This window comes from Erpetoichthys calabaricus, chromosome 9, assembly GCF_900747795.2.
Source record: "Erpetoichthys calabaricus chromosome 9, fErpCal1.3, whole genome shotgun sequence".
NCBI classification, from domain to species: domain Eukaryota; kingdom Metazoa; phylum Chordata; class Cladistia; order Polypteriformes; family Polypteridae; genus Erpetoichthys; species Erpetoichthys calabaricus.
Genome location: NC_041402.2, coordinates 183,281,775 through 183,303,514, shown reverse-complemented (window position 1 = coordinate 183,303,514; position 21,740 = coordinate 183,281,775). Strand labels below are relative to the sequence as shown.

The window sequence follows — 21,740 nt, the reverse complement described above, 5'->3', positions numbered from 1 at the left end:
TTATTTAGTTAGTGCAGTGTAGTCTATTTCAATGTAATGCAGAGCACTGTTGCCTTGAGTTCGTTGACAGTTATATGACTTTCACGTTCTGTTTGTATGCAGTATGAAAGAAATTGTGTTAAGCTGATGACACATTATGCGACTTCAAGTCATTGGGTATGTCAGACTTGCCGATTGCAGTTGCTGATCTTGTTGTCGGACCATGTCAGTTTAAATTACTGGAGATATCAGATTTTGTGAATGCATGCTGTTCTTCCTGCACAGTCACGCTTACTCCTTTTTGCCACAGCCCAATAGCATGCTGCCTGACAGAGCTGGTGCTGTACTGAAGGGTTTGACACAGTCTTTTTTTTTTCTTTCTTTTTTTTTGCATTCCATTGTGTTACATAAAACATAAGACAGACAAGCTTCTCTTTAGTTTGTGGAGTTCAAAACACCTACCTTCCATATTCCTTATTGCTGCATTACTGTATATTTATTGTACCTCCGGAGGAGCATTCATTGGTTGTCAGCTCTCATGCACACATAGCCCGCTTGTACAACTTAAGACAAAATCAAACATGTTTGATTTTGTCTGAGAAAATCGTGGACTAGTTTGAGTGAGTCACTGGGTATGACATATTAGGCGACTAATGGTCACATGATCATGCTGCTGACTGCTTCCCATCTTGCTAAAGTTAAGTAAATGAAGTTTACAACTAAAAATTGCTGGAAGTCATCTATTGTGATGTAGACTTTAGCAGCTGGTGTCACTTTGACTTAAGCATCTTAGCTTGTGACATTGTTTTCTCTTGACCTGTAAACAATACCAGACCCTGCTGAATTTTGGATAGTCCTTTTGTCATCTGTTACTCTACTGATATCTGAACATTGTAACTAAGATGTAGTCCTTGTGAAGCATCTCTGAATCCAGTCACATGCTCCATAGCGCTGGAAAATCTCAGGAATCTTGAATTTTATACAAATCATGTGTAAATGTGCATGAAGAGCCCAACCTGAAGGGCCACTTGTTCCCATTAATGAAAGACCTGGCAGCTTCTAGACGTACATGTGTGAGAATTTGTGCCCCTCTTTTTGATAGAATTTTTTTATCGTTATAAAGTTCTAGTTTGAAAATGTGTTTTTTGCCCTCTTACATCATTACATTTTTTAAAGTCCTGTCTCTACCTAACATGTTGCTCTGGGCAATTCATTTTGTGTTTTTTTTTTCTTTTGATACTTTTCAAAGTTATTTCTTTTACATTGGACATTTTTTTCACCATTGCCTATTTGGTTCAGTTTTATTTCAGCAGTTTATTTTATTTGGATCTTTTATAAGATTAAGTAATGAATGCAGCTTGAACCATTGGTGTGTGAGAAAATCCAGGCACCAGTTATGATGATCAGAATGCAAATGTGCTGCATTTGGCATCCTATACTCTCCTTTCTTTTGCTAGTTGCATAGATTATCCTTTTTTGTTTGTTTGTTTAATTTTTGGGATGTGGTCCAAGCAAAGCAGAGCTGGAAAGTTCCTCTTTTAAGCTTTGAAAAAACTAGAGTTCAAATCCACATAAGACTCTGGATTATGAGGTATGGTGGTCTGCAGCCCTGCTCACATACAGCCTACTTTATTTGAAACCTCCTGCTGTAATCCTGACTCAGTGGGCTCCCTCACGTTCGGCCCAAGGTGCCATCAGTATGGATCTTACCATTGTGGCCTGTCTCCGCCATGCCACAGCCCAGGCCTAGAGTGGCAGTGTGCCATTGACTGAAAGAGCTCATTGACTGAGCCAGCATGCCTAAAAGGTCAAGGTTATAGCTTGTTGGCAAAGCTACTGAGTGAAACCTGTCACCCTGTGTCTCCACTGGGGAGATTTAGTGACTGATGAGAAGAAAGGGGCGGACTGTGAAGCATAACGGTATCTGCCTGATGCATGCGGAGCTGGAATGCCAACAGCATCTTATCAAAATTAGCTTAGAATTGTTATATATAAATATGACAAAAAATTTTAACACTTGACTTACATAATAAAATCCAAGGTTATTGTGTCCACCACCTTTATTTGTTGGGTAAGCCTTAACACTTAATAAACCTTTACAATTTAGTAGTTTTACCATGAAATCATGATGCTAAACTATAGGTTCCTGCTTAAATAAATAGTAAACCTCTAAATCTCACAGAATAGCACAGAATACACAGAAGACAGAAGAATCCTTACTTGTTTATTTTATCATTAACGGAAAAATCCTAACTTGTTTATTGTAGTTTTGGTGTCATTTGATAATCCCACTATAGTTAACTTTTATTTTATTGGCACAAGAACTGATGTTTTACAAAACAATGGGATACTTATTCCTAAACTAGGAATTTCCTAAAACAATTGGCCTTGGTTATAGTAGCATTGGTTAATCGGATGTATTAGAAGTACTATGTAACTAACTTTTGAACGAATAATATTTTTATTGGTTTTACCAGGGGTTAATATTTTTATTCACGTGTTACATACAATTGTCCTTGAGCAAAACATCCTGCCGTAAGATCAATGCTTGCTTTTCCTAGTGACTGAGTCTGCCTTTTGTTGATAAGACCAATATTGGAAAACGCAATTTTACAGGAAACTGTATTGTTTTGAATTCAGACAGATAATTAATATAGAATAATGGGAATTTTGGGTATGCATATTGTTTCACCCTATATCATATCCTGTAAAAATGGTGGCTTCCATCAGATTTAAATGTAATACTTTAATATATAATTTTTTTACCATTACACAATCTTGAAGGGTTTAGGCCAAAAGCAGTGCACACTATTTGGTGGTTTACTTTTAACTTATTACATTTAGCATTGACATTTACAGGCTGCACATTTATGTGGCTCGTGCAGTATTAACCATTGTACAGAAAAGAACAGATAAAAAGAAATAAATAATGTTGTGTAATGTTGGTGTACAATGTCCACCACCTCAGTGTTCTGTCCGTGAGGGAACCTTTTACTGAGCCGCTCAAGTGTTTAAACTGGACCGAGGTGTGCCATCACTCCTGGCTTGTGTTGTACCCAAAGGTCTTGAAGTGGGCCAATACACTGTACCTCCACTTCCCTGTTTTGGCTTTGTGAACCACAGTGTAGAGGCACATCTCAGTCTGACCTCCAAGGGGACACTTCAGATTTCCGCAGTATGGTATGTTCTGCAACACCATGGGCCCCCTATCCTGCACGCCATTCTTCTAAGTATATGTAAATTAGTGCAACTGGCAATGCAAGGGGGACAACATCGCCTCACTCTATCAAATTGGTATGTATTGTTACCACATTGTGAGGATTAAGTAAGAAGGATAAGTAGAATCTGATAGAATAAGGAGTGCTGCGTTTACCCAAGTACAAAACTTGCTAAGCATGTTTTCTTTGAGCTTCACCAAACTTGCGGCCTTCCACTTAACTTCTGGTAATGGCCTTAATTTGCATAAAGCGGTAGGCTCAGTTCTCTGAACAATTTTTTTGTAATGTGTTTGGTTACCCTAAGTAATGATATATTGAAATGTCCTTTTTTAGTGGATACCTTGTGCTGTTGATGTAGCATTTGTATCTAAGGGGGAAATACAGTTCTTTTGGTGAGTAAGTATACAGGGAGTCCTCGAGTTACAACGTCTCAACATATAACATTTCTAGTTTACAACGCTCACTCCCATAAAAACTTTAAAAAATTGAGACGTGAGAAGGAATAAACGTAAGGATTTTTTTTTTTTACACTAATTTTTTTGTTACTACAGTACAGTGTACAGTATAGTATATTTATGTCCTTTTCCTTTTTCTGTGGCTTAGTTGTGTTTTTATGTTCTAGAATATGATTTTAAAAAGGTGTTAGGATAGGTAAGTGACTTAGGCTAGGGTGTGTTTCGACTTATGCCAAAATACGGTTTACATCACTGTTGTAGGAACGGAATTGTGTTGTAACCCGAGGACCCCCTGTGTGTGTGTGTGTGTGTATATATATATATATATATATATATATATATATATATATATATATATATATATATTAGTCAACCCCTCCTTTCCTTTCATCAGTCACAAAATCTTTTGCCCCTGAAGTGCACCTGTTGTTAATTTCATTAACACCAAAGCAGCTGAAATTGATTAACAACCCCCCTCTGCTATTTAACTGACCAGATCAATAGCCCACAAGTGTCATTGACTTGATGCTATACTCTGATTAAAAAGTGTTCCTTTAATTTTTTGAGCAGTGTGTGTATATATATATATATATATATATATATATATATATATATATATGTAATATGGGTTGCTAGGGAGCTATTCTTGAAACCTCATTTCACACCATCAGTGATGTTACCTGGGGTCACTGGGTGTCTTTCATACATCCTCTCTCAGGTGACCAAACTGGGATCAATCAGTTCCCAGCCTGTGCCCTAGCAGGAATTTTCAGACCTGCTCTCTTCATCCAGAACCATCATGATGCTTTCTCAGTTGTCTTCACTATAATGCTGATAGCTCTTCTCCTTCTTAATCATATAATGCTAAATGAGGTAAAGGCTTTTCAGAAAGACTGCTGAAAACCTGACAGCATGCCTCCACAGGCCATTACTTATCCTTCCAATCTTTAGTTGCCAATGAGGTCTTCATATTTTACAGTTTTCTTATCTGATGCCTCTTCAGTTTATTCTTCTCATGGTACTGTGAGCTCAACCATGACTATGTTCCTTGTTGAATCTAACCTGAGCACTATGTCAGGCCTAAGAGACATCTATGAAGTGAACTTTAATTGGTCTGACCTCCTTTGCTAGTCCTGGGAAATATGGTGCAACCCAGCTGCTCACTATATTCCTGGTGATGTTGGTCTCATTCCCTCTCTAACAAAACTGTTAGAAAAAAAATGATGTTCATCCCAGTGATCTCTTTCTGGCCACTATTGACTGCACTACAGATTGTGTCTGCGGTAGTCTGGGGAACCTGGTCATGTCGCCACCTATAGCAACCTTCCACTAAAGCCCTCGGACAGCCTCTGAGAATGTGATCCAGCATTTTCTTCTTTGGGCAGAGGGGGCAGTCTGGCATCTCCACCAGGGCCCAAGGAATGCAGATTGGATGGGCTTAGGAGAACATCATGAAAAGCCTTCATCAGGAACTTCACATTTCACCTCCATCCATCACAAGTCGTTCTATGTGATTTTTATCTCCATCGCATGCTCCCATCTTTTCCAGGAAAGTTAATATGTGCACATGATGTCTAGCTTCCCTGTGGCATCTTAACTTAGGTCTAGTTAGTTTGATGAATAACTGCAGTGCATTTATCAGTCTAACACTTTTGGGCATTGCCTTCAGTTTGTAACACTGAGTTTTAAGGTAAGCCAACTAATTGACCAGTATTGCTGTGGTACCTTCATAGGTCACGTCTTCCACCATATACTAAACTTCCTAGTTTATGGTTTCTAGGGAGCCAAAAACTATCTAGAGTGCCGAAGACACAAAGCCTTCTGCATGGCATGCCGGGAATAGCCATGTACACATACAAATTGGTACCTATTCAGAGTCATCAGTTTGCCTAGCAGTGTGATTTGTGCCCCTTGAGGAAATCCATATGAACAAATTAACATAAACTCTAAAAACTGGGTTTCTTCACCCTGGTTCAGAAAGTACCCAGAACAAATATTGTTTGACTGCAGTCATCTTGCCTGTATTTCAAAAAGAGCTAAATCTAATTAATAACCATGATACCACCACAAGCCCACTGAAGTTTTACACACAAAGCAGGAGCCAAATGAGCCTTCAAACTTTAGAGCTAGTTCCAGCCAGGAACCTTTTTTTTTTTTTTTTTTTTTTTTTTTTTTTATATAAAAGAGACTTCTCCTGGTTCTCTTTGGTGGACACAGGATGATCCTAAACCATCCTGTCAGATCATTGCTTGTAATTTTAATTTATTACAAAGAAGGTGATAGAGGGCGGCACGGTGGCGCAGTGGTAGCGCTGCTGCCTCGCAGTTAGGAGACCCGGGTTCGCTTCCCGGGTCCACCCTGCGTGGAGTTTGCATGTTCTCCCCGTGTCTGCGTGGGTTTCCTCCGGGCGCTCCGGTTTCCTCCCACAGTCCAAAGACATGCAGGTTAGGTGGATTGGTAATTCTAAATTGGCCCTAGTGTGTGCTTGGTGTGTGGGTGTGTTTGTGTGTGTCCTGCGGTGGGTTGGCACCCTGCCCGGGATTGGTTCCCTGCCTTGTGCCCTGTGTTGGCTGGGATTGGCTCCAGCAGACCCCCGTGACCCTGTGTTCGGATTCAGCGGGTTGGAAAATGGATGGATGGATGGATGGATGGAAGGTGATAGAAAACTGCTGAATGCCATTTATGTAAGCAATTTACATTTGATAGGCCCACCAAATTTACACATATTCCATAAAGTATGCAAAATTGGGATTACCTTGTCCAGAAAAGTGATTTCTTTCTGCTGTTGAAACTGATTCTGATTTCCATGAAGCCATACTGGGTCAGGAGCTCAATTTCTTTAGCAGTCATTTCCCTTACTTGCTTTATAGTGTACACTTTCATACATAAAAACCTAAAGCTTTACTTAGTAAACCTTCTGTTTAAGCCAAACAACAGCGTTGACACACAGAGTTAATGGTGATGGAATTCTGTATGTCACATCAAAATTGTGTGACTTTGAATACTCAAAGCCTTTTAAGTATGTTTTTAACCTACAACATACTCTCTGTACCACACAGAATTTAGTTGCTTTGTAATTTAATTGTATCCTCCTGCATCTTTTATGTAAGAATGTAACGTAACAATCTTCTTCTCTTCCTGTGTATTATGTTTTACATGCTTGACCTGGCCATTTTGACGCTTTTTTGCATGCAAGCTGAGGCAGCAAATCATTCAAAGGCCTGACACTTTACTACGTATTAAAGGAGTAGGCGCTTCCTAATGCTTTTAAGCTATGGCATTATTGGCAATTACCTGGCATGCAGTTAATTTCGATCGGATAACAGCCACTACTAAGTGGATTTTTCCCAGGCTACCTTAATCCTGCTTGTTATATGGTATTATTGTTTTTTTTTATTGTGCCAAGATTATACTGTCCTGTAAATCATTTTGAGTCTTATGTTGTAACTTGTTAAACGTATTATAAAATCCTAGAGGAGGTATTCGTTGGTTGGTTTTGTTTTTAGCAATAATATAGACATAAACAATCCATTATTTGCCACCATGTCTCTGCAGGTAGATGTGACAAATCTATTTAACATCACATTTCTGATATTTTTAATTTATTAATTTGATAAGCAACTACAAGTAATTGTGCAAAGCAGTGGAGCTGTGCGTTCTGTAACAATCTTTGGCTTCATAACTCAGACTCTGTAGGTGAGTGGGCTGCTTTGTCCAGAACTGCTCACACGGGTTAGCTTAGTTGACAACCTAGTGCCAAACGCTTACTCTGTGCTCAAAGACAGACGGTTGTGATAACTGATTAAGTATAAGAGTTGTCTTTTGATTCCAGCTGGCAAGGTAAGGAATTTGTGCAGGGCTCCCCATAAAATGTTCATAGTGAAGTGTTGTTGCTTTGTTCCCAAAAACAAAACAAAACCCAGAGAAAATCGGCCCTGAACTAGCATGTAGTAGAGTGAGTCTGACTGCAGATATGTAAGCTTTTTGTGAAATTGTGGTAGGGTACTACCTGTAGGGGGAGCAAGACCACAGAAACACACAGTCACAGTCATTTGCATTAATAGTAATGTTTTGTGTGTGGATGATTGTGTTTTTATATTAGTTATTACTAGTTTTATTTTATTTTTTGTAGGGGGCGGTCGAGACATTAGTGTACTATTAGGCCTTGTTTAGTGTGATTAGCTAAAAACAGAAATAGCAGTCTGTTTATTTTAGTTGGTTATTTATATGTTTTTTTAAGATATGTAATTTTTCATCATTTGGTCAAACTGTTGCAAAGTGAAGTAGAGCTGCTATTGTCTGCTATTTGTGCACATCACCAAGTCGAGAAAAAAATAAACACACACATATAAATATAAATTGCCTAAAAATTGAGTTTTACTAGTAGTGGGATTTGCTGGTCAAATAAAATGGAGAAGTACAAATTGAAAAGATAGGGCTTGCATACAGTCCATCTCTAAATTGACACATTTTGCTGCAGGCATTATTTGTATATATCAGTCAAAAAGAGCATCTAGTAGTTATTTAAAACTATATTTCCATCTGAATTAAGACAATCAGAGCACTTAAGTTCAGTATATTGTTTTTATTAATGTTTAATCATTTGTTATTATAGCAGTGAAAACAAAATTCTATAATATTGGAGGATTTGAATGCATTCAAGACAGCAACTTTCACTCTTAAATTTACAAGGCTCTAAAAATGGACTGAAGTAGCCTAGACATTAAGTTTCTCAGGAAAGTCTGAAACAACAACAGAAAGTGTCCTAATAGATAGCAACAGCACTGGATTCATGCCGACATGATCAGCACTTGGTTAGTTAGAGGACAGATATGCTTTAGGTGGGAAAGGGTTCTATGGCCTGCAGCAAGACATGTCAGTTCATCCATTTTGTGATTCTGTCTCTTCTGATTCAGTGTCTAAGCCTATAAGCCCATCCTAGCTGAATCAGGCATAAGGTAGGAACCAGACCTCAAGTGGGTGCCAGTCTGTTAAAGAAGACACCCACACACACTCACGGCAGGCAAAGTAAAATGCTTATCTTTGGGATGTGTAAAGGAAGTGGCATACCATGGAAGAACATGCAATCTCCTCGGATACGGCTAAGGTTGTGGAACAGTGTTGCTTCAGGGCATATCATGGTGCTAACTGCAAAAAATGCAGTAGTGTCCGTCTTCTTGCCAATTAATTTTGCCATTTTCATGTTCGTGCTTAGTAAGACTGGTGCTCAATTGGAGTCATCTTGTCCATTTTCCTCTGCTTTCATGCAAATAATATGCACTTGGTAATATTTCTTTCCCTTGTAGATGTCTATATAAAAATAAAAATGAATTTAAAAAAATATTTTAGTACATTAATTTAAATCTAGATTTTTCTAGTATTGCAATTTACAAGAAGAAACAAGCAAGCAATGGGCAAGCTGTGGCTCCCTGTCTAGGTGAAATAACATCTCAGTGTAGACTTGCCTCCTCAACTACTAGCGTTCCCTTTTCACATTAAATGTCTTTAGGTATGTTGATGGTGTCCCACAGGATATTTGCCTATTTTGATTGGGCACTGTTGTGCAGCTGTTAATCAGCTTACATTAGGATGACCAGTTCAGAATAATTTCTGTTATTTAAGTATAAAGAAGTGTCATTACGGCTGAAATTGTAGTCCTTCCAAAATTGAGCATGTCAGACTTTGCTTTATCTGGGAAGGAACATAAGAAATTTAACAAACGAGAGCAGACCATTCAGTCCGTCAAGCTTGTGTGTTTAGCTCATAGCTAAACTGTCCCAGATTTGTAGGTGTACGTGCCCCACTTCACATGACTGCCCCAACATGTACTTTTCCTGATCAAGACAATCTTCAAGAGCTTCTTAAAGAAAGGCATGTCTCTTTTGAATCGTTCACACTCGATTGTTTCAGGATGAAATGCCACATTGGTTTGTCCATGTCTGTTTAAGCAGTGGTCTGTTTGTATGAATTTTATACAGCTGAGTATGGAATATTAAATACCAAAGCATTTGTGGCCATTAGTGATCAGTTCAGCTTCTGTAGGGTCAGTCTACAAGATGCGGTCAGATCATAATTAGTCTGGATTATGGTCAAGAAAATTGTCTCTGAGGTTTTCCTAGATGGTGGTGCAGGAGACCAGGACAGACGTTTAGCTTAATTAGCAGTCATTAACGCCTCAACAGCCTGAAGTCATTACAGTGGCTCGGTGCAGCAGTAGTTAAGTAACCGCTCTTTGTTTTTTTTTTGCATGCCACTGGTTTCTGGCAGCATGTACAGTAGCAGATGGGTTGCTCTAGTAAGCCTGGTACGTAACCTTTGATTAACTTTTGGGTGTTAGCTATTAATAAGTATTCAGATTCTCTGGGGAGATTTAGCAATACGGAATTGGGGCAATCCAGCACTAAGATCCAAAGGACGAGGAAAAGTTCAAATTTGTATATTTAACTCTTTTTTTCTCTCTTTTTCTTGTCATGTGATGTTTCTTTTCTAAGTCACACTTAATCAGGATGATTTCTGCTTGCTTTTTTTGACCTGCTTAAATCCAAAGGGCAGATTTAGCAGCAGGTGAGGGCCATATCTTGAGCAGCTGTCATTTCAGAGTGGTTGGCTTGGAAGCAATGGCCATGGCATATTTACAGGACCAATTACTGCCTCCCTCTCTAGGGTCCCACACATTGCCTCTCAGCTTAGGCTTCATTTGATTGGCTATGTCAACACCATCAATGTGAAAAGTGAGGCTTAGTGTGGTATTAGAGATGCAGCTTCATCAGAATCTGTTACTCACTAGAGTTTTCTATTGAACTGAATCCTGCTGGGACTATGGTCACAATGAGCACAGAATATCCACCTGGGTCAGCTAGTCATAATACATGAGTGTCTTTGAAAGTTCTGTGCATTTCTGAATACCTTTCAAAAGGCATCATTAAAAAAAAAAAAAAAAAAATTCTGTGCATCAGTAGGTCAAATTTGTTTCCCTTGTGAGTACAGTTCCAAAGTAATCTGAATATCTAGTAGATATTTATGTTTATTAAAAAGTAATGTTGCAGCACCACTTGCTCACATTGTCATACTTCTGTCTCTCAGTTGTTGTGTTGAATTTTCTTATAACTTCCATAACCATATGTATGTTTTTTGGTTTTTTTTTGCGGTACATTGGTTTTCTGCCATAAACCAAAGCCATGCATAATAACTTGACTCTGCATTAGCCTAATATGCTTGAGCGATGGACTGGAACCACAGAGCAGGTATGAGTGCAACACAAGTTTTTAGAAATAGGTTTTTTACAGTTTCAATGGATAATAAATCTTTAAGTCAGAAAATTATTTTTCCTTTAAAATGTGTTTATGATTTCTCAGGAAGAGCTTTTCTGCCATCTATTTTTGTGGTAACTGAGCATTATGCAAAGCTATTTCAAGTTGAAGGCAGAGTTAAAACTGAAAAATGAGTGCTGGGTCCCCTTCAAGACATTGTGGCAAACCTGTTGTGCATCTTTCAAAAGACATTGTGGAAAAGTGCAAACAAAACGCCGATTATTCTAGTCTTGCCTTTGTAATTTAAAGCATATGCTATTAATAGATTATTAGCCTGTCAATAATTCAGCCCTATCGTTCTGTCTATCTACCCTTTGTCTCACCATGAAAGGTTTTCACTCTCAGACTAGTGAAGTAAAGCATGCATGAGGAAAGCAGGCACAGAACTGTACTCCAAAAATTATCTGGTCGGTCTAGTGACCTCATCTTTCTAAATATCCTACATATAGTCTGGTGGCTCATCTTATTCCGCTGTGCTTTACTCTGAGATAGGACTGTGATTCTGGGGTGAGTTTTTTCCACTAAAGTTTTTATGCACTGGTCTATGGTTCCGTTTCAAATGTTGGATTATTTTTCATTTTGCCACAGGTAGTAACTGATAGAGGCATGGGGAAAACTAGTTACAACAGAGTTATTCATTATTTTTCATGATGATATATCATTCATTGATCACTGAACCCTCACCTTTTAGCACTAATACAAGAATAAAAGAGATCAGTAAGTGATGTGAATAAAACACAATTTAGAGGTTGTTTGCAATTAAAAATGTCAGAGAGCTGTGAGGCGCCTGTCACACAAGCTGGTGACCCTCAGAAATTTGTCTTCTAATTGGGTTGAGACTTTGGGTCTGCCATATCTCTGAAGTAGTACTTCAGAGAGTGTAGTAACATAGTCTGTTCCAACTCTGCTTTATGACAGACAGAGGGTTTTTAAGTAATCAACAGAAGTTGGGACACTTGTGCAAATTGTTAGCTTCAACTTGCAAGGCTTCATTTACTTTAATTGCTGCAGAACATCTGTAGGTCATAACCTATTAGTTGTTCCTTGAAGTTGGCCCATTTGTAATATTCTGAAATTTCCTGTTTGCTAACCTAAACTTTAAATTTTAGGTCATTCATTGCTTTTCAACTGATTACATTTGAAGAAAAACTGAGGTGTTTTAAAAGTTTTGACTGGTAAAATGTATATCTATATATACATAAAATAACACGTCTGTATGTCTGTCCGCTTTTCACGAGAGAACTACTTAACAGATTTAGATCGGGTTTTTTTTTATAATTTGCTTGATTTTGTGACCTCTGTCATCGTGCGAAGTATCATAGTTCCCTTACGGTACTGATTTATTTGCAGTAATCCCAGAGAGATGAATCATAGTTCGCTTGCAGGACAGAGGGGGAAGCTTGACATCAGGAGTAGGGAGCTGGGCAGGGCCCTCCTCAATGTCCTGTTTCAATTCTATGGGGGTGAAGCTGCGGGGGATGGCTAGAATATATATATATATATTGTTTTACACATATGGTGTATTCAGAAAGTATTCAAAGCCCTTCTCTTTCTGCACACTTTATTGTGTTATAGATTTAATTTTAGATAAATTTCCCATATTTGCACATCTGTTTATGCTCACTATCCCAAAATGACAAATGCAAATCATGTTTTCAGAAAGGTATGTAAATTTATTAAAAGTCAAAAACTGAAATCTCTCATTCATACAAGTATTCAAACCCTTTGCTTGATATTCCAAATTGTGGTGCACTTCCTGTTTCCTTCAGTTCTCCTTGAGATGTTTATAGACTGGAGTTCACCTTTGGCCTAGTGAATTATTGATAGGACATCATTTAGAAAGGCATACATCTGCTTATATAAGATACAACAACTCACACTGGATGTCAGAACAAAAATCAAGCCAAGAAGTCCCAAGAATCTCTTGTAGATGTCCACAATCAAATTGTGGTGAGGCATAGACCAGAACAAGGCTCTGAAACCATTTCTAAAGCTTTGAGTGTTCCCAAGAGCACAACGGCCTCAGTAATTGTGAATTGGAAGAAGTATTGAACCACCAGGACTTCTCTTAGAGTTGGCTAAGTGGCCAAACTTAAATCACTGGACAAGAAGGGCCTTGGTCAGGGAGTGGCATAAAGTTTTCTCTCCTGAGATGGGAAAACCTGTATGAATGATAACCATCTCAATAGCACTCCATCAATCAGGCATTTTTGGTAGGGTGTCTAGACAGAAGCCATTCATGAGTAATAGGCATCTGACAATTTAAAGCACTCTTGGAGCTCAAAAAAAAAATTCTCTGGTCTGATAAGGTAAACTTTGGGTAGAATTCCAAGCACTGTGTCTGGCAAGGACCAGGCACTACTCGTCACTTGCCTAATACCGTCCCTGTGGTGAAGCATGGTGGTGGAAGCATCATGCTATGGGGGAGCTTCTCAACAGCAAGGACAGTGAGACTGGTCAGAATTGAGGGAATGTTGAATACAGCCAAATACAAAGAGGTCCTTGAAGAAAACCTTCTTCAGAGCACAGGCCGCCCCATACTGGTTGATGGTTCACTTTTCAGAAGTGCAATGACACAAAGCATACAGCCAAGGCAACATCGAAATGGCAAGTCTCAGATTGTCCCTAAGTGGCCCAGCCAAAGCCCAGACATAAACTCCATAGAACATGGGTGGAGTGACCTGAAGATGGCAGTTTACACATTTCTCATTCAATTTAATGGAGCCAGAGAGGATATGTTAGGAGTAACGGGATAAACTGTCCAAATCCAGGAATTCAAAACTTGTTGAGACTTACCCAAGATAACTCGAAGCTGTGATTTCTTCTAACAGAGTTTCTACAAAGTACTGAATTAAGGGTCTAAATACTTCTGTGAATGAGAGATTTCATTTTTTTTTTATTTTTAATAAATTTTATTTCACTTTGTCATTTTAGGTTGTTGAGTATACAGTAGATTGATGTGCAAAATGGCAAATTTATCCATTTAAAATTGAATCTACGACACCATAAAGTGTGCAGAAAGTGAAGGGGCCTGAATATTTTTTGAATCCATTATACGTTCTTTATCTGGACATGTGTGTCATCTTTTCTTAACATGCATATCGTTCCTATTCATCTGTTTTAGGAAACCACTTTGTGTTGCTTAGTGTCAACGGAATAATATACTTGCTTGTCCCTCGAGATGAAATCATTCCTATTGCTGCAGATACCAAAGATGAGGCTTTTGATAACTCCGTCTCTCCTGAGAAAGATGGCTTCATTCTCTGTCTGTTCTGGGGGCAGCCAAGAGAGAGTCCCGCAGTCTAAAACTGTGAACTCTGTGTAATGATGTCAGCCGCCCTAGGCAATCCCTTGACAGACAAGAGAAATCCCTGGTGCACAGTTCCATCATAGCAGTTAGAATCTTACAGTTGTTTTAATTCACTAGTCCTCTTCCAGCATAAAGGCAGCCATCCCCATGTATTGTATACTCTAGTGACATGTCAAAGAAGGCCAGTTCCACCTCAGACACATCTGCAGTATTTTTTCCTTTCAAACCCACTCTCACCAAGCATCATCAAAGTAAGTAAACAAGCCACCCCCACCCCTTTTTCTTCTAAAATCATAGGTGAAGGCCTGGCCAGCTTGTCCAGCTGCTCACAGGTGAGACTTCATTACAGGTGTTTGTGGCTGCGGTCGACTCTCGTCAGACATGTCCTAATTAAGTGGTTTCATGGGAGACTGTGTGGGCACTGGAGTTGGTCTCTGACCCGTTGCATTGGTGGGTTGACCCTCAGATGCACACTTTGTCTATCCAGTTGGTGTCTCCAAACTACTCTTGATGGTCCTTCTTACTGATTAAGTTATTTTTGTCCTAATACTTGCATGCCTTTAATTATCTAACACCCTCTAGAAAGAATGGTTTGGAGGGTACTTCTGCATCTCCACTAATTTACTGTGGTGCCCCGTGTTCTTGGTTTGGACATGAAAGCCTTGAGGAAGCGGCTCTTTGATTCCCTTCATCTGTTATATCATTAAATTCCCTCTAGGTGTAGCCTTGGCATCAAAGACTTAAACAATACAATGTCAAGGAGCTGCAGTATAGCACATTTTGGAAGGTGCGACTAGAGTGTACAAAATGTGATTAAAAAAAATTAAGTTTCCTCGAAACTTGTTTTTGCTTTGATGATGTTAAATAACATGCTGCAAGAACAGGTGTGCGTCAGATTTGCTGGAATATTTTTGTGTCATTAGCTTTTAAAAAAAATGTTTTTTTAGCATTCTTTGGTTAGTTTAAGTGTATTCTTCTGTTGCATTTTGGAATGTTTGAGAAACATTTCTTCATTATACTTCTGTTGCTGTTGTTAGATGGATGATTCTTTATTACTGAAAGCATTCATTGAGATTAATTCCATCTTTATTAGTCAGAAAAGCCTTAATGACTGCTGCCTTGTCAGCAGCCTGAATTGGGTAACTTTAAAAGCTTCCTTTGTTAAAAGTTTCAGACCTTGTGGGCATCTTATAAAATGTGTATTTTAAGTTACGTATATTATGGCTCACCTCTTGTCCATATCATTTATTCACATTGACCCTTAACTCACCAGCAGGGGTCCTTCGTCATCCTGGACTGAACAAGAAGAGGTGGATCAGAAGACCAAACAAAAGCCGACAAATTTGAGTCTTTAGTGTAAAGTCGGTCAACCACCCTCCGCCCCCTTTGATTTAGGGATGTTTTAGCCCTAGTCGAGCTTTTGTCCTAGGGCCACTTTTAAATGGCGCCTTGGCAGCTCTGATCCCCCAAGGGAAACAGCCTTGTGATCGCTCTCCTGGCTCTGTGGCTGACGCAAACACCAGGACTTATTGATTAAATAATCACTCCCTTATCCACTGGAGGTCTGTTTTACATTGTCTCCTGCTGGGTGACATGGCTTTATTATTGCTGGCTAGGGGATCTTTTATTTTTCCTCTGTGATTCTTGCTTTTAGTTTCTGCACTCATAGTACAATTCCAATTGCTTTCTCTTTATTTATTTCTGTAAAGCTGGTGGAGATTTTTTGGGGAGGCCATAAATTTACTAGAGCTGCTTATATTAAGTTATGTGTTATGAATGTGGCAATGTGGGTGGACTTTAAAAAGGGGTAAGAAAAGCAAAGTCAACCTGTTTAATGTCATTTTATTGTGACTTTCATGTGTACACTTTTTTTCATTCAAATAAAGCCAAGCCTATGAGTCATGTTGATCAGCAAAATGTTTTTCATAGTGAATTATCTGGGTTCACTGGCAAACATGTTTGTAAATTTTACACTGAAAATTCACCATGCGGCCGACTTGAGCAAACTTTTTTCTCCCCAGCACCCCATGATGCTTTGCAAAGCATGACATCACAGAGCTCTAGCAGCCAATTTCTGAATACATTGTTGTATGCATATGTCTTGCGATGGAGTAGGCTTAGACTCTTTACAACTTAGCTTTAGAAAAGTGTCACTAGAAATCACTAGTGGGGCTAATGGGTGGATTACACAAATGATTGCAAAAACTTCTTTGACCTCAGAATTGTATTTTTCAGAAGGTATTTGAAAACGTGTTCTGTATACTATGAGTTTGAGAATACAAGCTTTGTGAAATGGTGGAGATTTTCAATTTACTTGGGAAGCAACACAATTTATTACAAGGTCAATCATTTGGATAACAATTCAGTTGGCCAAAAAAGAGCACGATTAAAAATTTGTCTGCTTTTCTATGTTTTAGAACCTCTGCTTGATGATTAGGGAAAAAGAAATGGATTGTTATGGGGAGGAAGGCATTTAATTTGGAAATTATTTCCTTTGGACTTGCTGGACACTTTTGGATTTGCTGCAGTGCTTTTGACCTTTAAAGCAAAATGATCTCTATTTCTGTATAATTCATAATCATTTGAAATGAAAATTAAGTTGTTTGCATTATAACAAAGGTTTTTTTTTTTCATTCCTCCTATGACAATTACCAAAAAAATGGACACAGGTGATTGAGTGGATCTTGCTGATTTAGTTTTCACTATTTCTCTCTCTGTTGGTTCTTAAAAGCTGTCAGGATCCCCGCTTTATGTACATGATTAGGTAGCTTGTTCCAAATGGGCCATAGCTCTGAAGAAGTGAGCCCACTTCCCCTAATTGTTCACCAATTGTCCTTGAGAAGGTCAAAGAATTTTCCACTTTATCAACTTCCTGAAGAATTTTGAAGATTCTCATATAGACCTCTGTGTTTAATACTAAAGAGATTCATGTAGTATCCTTTTGTCCCAGAATACTCTTGGTTGTTTATCTTACCACAGCTTCTAGTGCTGCTATGTCTTTTTTGTACTTGGGGACCACAACTGTATACAGTCCTGTAGACGCTCCCTCACAGGTGCATTACACAGTTTCCATCTATACTGCAAAGACTAACATTTTATTCACCTTCTGTACATTGCTAGAGAATTTGAATGTTGTGTCAACATAAACCTCCTAATCCTTTTCGCAGTTTGCTTTTTGTAGCTCTGCATCACCCATTTATGATTAATGTTCCTTTTAACTGCATGTAGCCCTTGGCATTTATATGCATTAAATTGAATTTTGCATGCTGCCCAGATGTGAAAATTGTCACCTTTTTTGTTTTTGCCATATTGCTAAGTATTTATTTTCCCTCCAGGCTTGATTTTACAAGTATCTCACTTGAAATGACTCTGCATCATTAGTAGAAATTAAGAAAAGTAACAGTCCTAGGACATATCCTTGACAATCGAGTTTGAACATTCTCCACTTAACTCTTCACCTATTTAACCAGCTAGCAGTGCTGTTAAACAAACTACTGCTCATTTCTGCAGCTTCTTCTTTCACTATTAACTTTCTGTGTAAAAAGTGTGCAAAGCCTAAGTAAATTAAGTTAGACTAGGGATGTTTGCTCCTAGAATTCTCTTCCATACTTTCAAAAACATGTGTTCTAAAGCCAGTCTGAAGAAAAATAAGAACTACATATATTCATTCATTTACTAAACAGGCTTAATCTAAGTTTAGACTTCTAGGTGAGGTGGAAGGAACAAGGCATACCCTGAACTTAGGTGCAACGTCTAATTTTAAAAATGCCTTTATTATATAATAGTTTTAAAAAATAACAAAAACGTATCTTTGCCACCATATGTGTGGAGGAGCAAAATCATAAATATCATGATTTGCCCGCTGAAGGTGGAGACACAATTTGCTTCCATAGCCTAATGGTACTGAAGGAGATTAATTCAAAAGAAGATGGTTAATACAAATAGTGAAGAGCTACTGACTATGTAATGTAATAAAGTTTCCAACTAAATGTAATTAATTCATTAAACATATTATGCAAAAGCACTTGTATTGTTAGGTTGCTGGTCTTAGTAACCTGTCAGAAAGCACTGACCACAACAGTAGCAACACTTCATTGTCTGGGAATGTTGCAAATCCATATAATATAAAATCCTAAGCGTAAAAGTGCAACAGTGACGTTTTTACGTCGCGTTTTTTTGTCTCGTTTTAACTCGGGCTTATTTTAAAACCTACATATATTTGTTTGGTATCATTCTTTTCAGAATTTATCAAACTTTAATTTGATGTTGTTAGATTTTCAGATTCTTATTCCATTTGTAAATTTTAAACTAAAAAATATCAAGAACTCATGTCCCGTGAGATGGGACTTTGTGCCAAAAGATTTAACCATGTCCGGGGCCGGAAATAAAACACAAAGAGTAGGACAGCTGCTGTACAGGCTTTTAAATGTTTGAAGTGCCATGCAAGATGCAGATCACGCGGCACAGCAGCAGCAGCAAGCCAGCAGCTTATCGAGCAAAAAGGAGGTAAAAAAAAGCTATTCGTTTCCCATTGTATCACCGTTTAAGAGGGGGTTTCAGAGGAGCGACCACGTCTGCTTGGGGTGAGTTCAGCTACACTCTTCATAATGTGAGCGGTAGTATATATAAGTACAAAAAATTACCAGAGAAAATTACTCAAAATATATTTTTTTTTTTTTGTCTCATATGCTATGATTTATAAGAAGTCCTGTAGTATTTGACGATGTTTTTTGTACATTATGTGACTTCTTAAACAACATTTATTTCTATAGCACATTTTCACACAAAGAATGTAGCTCACAGTGCCTTACAAGGAGCAAGGAAAACAAAACAAATTACAATTAGATAGGAATAAGAATGAATGACATAATAAAATTGTAGATAAGGATAAATCAATATGCACTTACGTAACGGAGTTCTATAAGTATTAGAAGGAGCAGAGTCTGTATGGATTAAATTTTAAGTCTCTAATGGTAAGTCCACTGCTATGTTCAGATGGCCAGAGAAGACAATAAAAATAAAACAAAACTCCAGGGGCATGATGCTGGAGAAAAAAGCAAAATCTGCAGGAGTTCCAAGGCCATAAGACTGCCCAGTTCCCACTGTGCATTCTACCTAACATATGCTAATATAAATGTACTAAAGTGGTTCATTATTTGTTTTTTAAACTTTGTCCTAGGAGATTCAATGCAGTGGGTCTCATAGACAGGTGGATTATCCACTTTTATTTCAATATCTAATTGATTTCCTCCAATTTTGTACACTTTCCACAGTTGAGTTGGAAGATTGAAATAGTTCTTGGATGTGACGCAGAAATTAAATTACTTTGGTAGGGTTTAACAATGTAATGACAGTATTATTTGTGTGGAGTTGTGTGGTTACCTACTTAAGACCACCCTAAATGTACATCACTTAATATTAATAATATTAACCACTTCTCATGGCTCTAGCCAGTTAATCTTCTTTCAGTAAGTATCCATCCATCCATTCATTATCCAACCCGCTATATCCTAACTACAGGGTCACGGGGTTCTGCTGGAGCCAATCCCAGCCAACACAGGGCGCAAGGCAGAAAACAAATCCCGGGCAGGGCGCCAGCCCACCGCAGGGCACACATACACTCACACACCAAGCACACACTAGGGACAGTTTAGGATCGCCAGTGCACCTAACCTGCATGTCTTTGGACTGTGGGAGGAAACCGGAGCACATGGAGGAAACCCACGCAGACACGGGGAGAACATGCAAACTCCATGCAGGGGGGACCCGGGAAGCGAACCCAGGCCTCCTTACTGGGAGGCAGCAGCGCTACAACTGCGCCACCATGCCACCCTCCTTTCATTAAATATTGACTTGTAAAATCTCACAAAATGTACTCATTGCCTTAGAAATGTTTTGTGTGAATGTAATTTTAAGTGCTTTGGTGTCCTATTGAAGGCTCTCCCATCTTTTTCTTACAGAGCTTTTAAAGCCATGGGAAGTGAAAAAAGTGTTGCTAACATCCTTCGATCTGAATATTCAAGTGGAATGCAGCCTGGCCTAATAAAGAAGACACAAAAGAAGAAGAAGTCCCATAATCGACCAGGCAGGAGACGAAAAATGTAGCTTTCAACAAAAAATCAAGACCCTGATCCACCATCTTTTCACCCTTTGACCTTCACTATGGACCCAGTGAACAAGGCCATTTGTCTTTTAAAATGAAGACTGATTTTAGTTGTGGTAACTGTCGGAAGCATGAAGTTGTCTGACACCACTTACACCCACATGCTCTTGTTGGGAGGTCTTCCTTGGCTACAGTGTTGTAGTGAGATCACGGCCAGATGGTTTGGAGTTTTTAGTGACTGATGCTCCAATGTAGAAGTGTTAGCATCTATAAACTATTTACATGCACAGGTTCCAGAAAACAGGTGGGTGATATAACAAGAACAGATTCTTTAAGCAATTTTATTATGAGCAAGATTGTCATTTTCTGATTTTAAAATAAATTAATTATGCGCCATTGAGTCTTGACCAGGATTATTTCCTGGCATCAGGGATTTCCAAGAAAGCAAATATTTGGAAGAGGGTGTATTTTTCTGGGAGTGTTACTTAAACATTGGCAATTAATTAGTCTGCTTCCTGGAATAAACCATGCAGCCTTTTTAAAGTTTTTTTTTTCCTGTTTCAATATCAAGAAACCTTCTTATTTGTTAAGCCAGTTTGTGTTCAAAGGGTGACCAGTATGGTGTACTAATGGCTTGGGCAAAATCTTACAAGTTCTGAGTATAGTAAGGAGACAGTTCTCTTGTGAAGGGCATAGTTGGGTTTAAAATTAGTTTTCCCGTCCTTACACCTCCCTAGTCCCATGAGATGGACTAATACAGTCACCTTATTTGTGGACTTTATTTCTGCTTCCAAGTGCTCTGTTGATTCCTTTCTTTAAATTATGGGCTACCATTAGCTACACTCTGCTTTGTCCCTCACTTTACACATTACCTTCAGACCGTTTTGCATTTGGGTAGTTATATGTCCAAGGCCAAATCACCTTTCTCCTCCTGCAACCCAGGCACCATTATATAAGTTCAAAATTCACATTTAAAAGTACATTTGACCTACCTGTTTGAAACTATGGTTAAAGTATGGGCAAGATCTGAGGAATTAACCAGGTGTAGAATGGGCTGTTTGAGCACAAAGTCTACCTTGGATAGGAACGTGCTGTAGAATGACACATGACTTGTGTAAAGTTAATGTACCGCATATCACTTGTGGTTTGGCATTTAATTGCATACAAAACAATGAATTTGGTTCAGTCTTCATTGCACTGACTATTCCAAAAAGAAACAAATTATGTTAACAAAAACTGACAATATCTCACGTTAAGTCGAGACCACTTTTAGCAAAGTTCAAATCCAATATCATTAAAACCCGCGCCCTTGAACACACCAGGGGTATTTCCTTGACGAATTACAAACACGCATTAGTGTAAAGC

General features: G+C 38.5%; 1 protein-coding gene across 2 annotated transcripts in view; it reads left to right on the top strand.

Annotated features, from left to right (window-relative positions):
• Positions 1 to 20,775, top strand: part of ddx31 (DEAD (Asp-Glu-Ala-Asp) box polypeptide 31) — a 136,550-nt gene extending 115,775 nt beyond the window's left edge. For both annotated transcript variants that reach the window (XM_028808571.2, XM_028808572.2), the window contains exon 21: positions 20,233 to 20,775. In XM_028808571.2, coding sequence (XP_028664404.2) covers positions 20,233 to 20,377 — 145 coding nt within the window. In that variant the 3' untranslated portion in view covers positions 20,378 to 20,775. The remainder of the gene's footprint in view (positions 1 to 20,232) is intronic.
• The last annotated feature ends 965 nt before the right edge of the window (positions 20,776 to 21,740 follow it).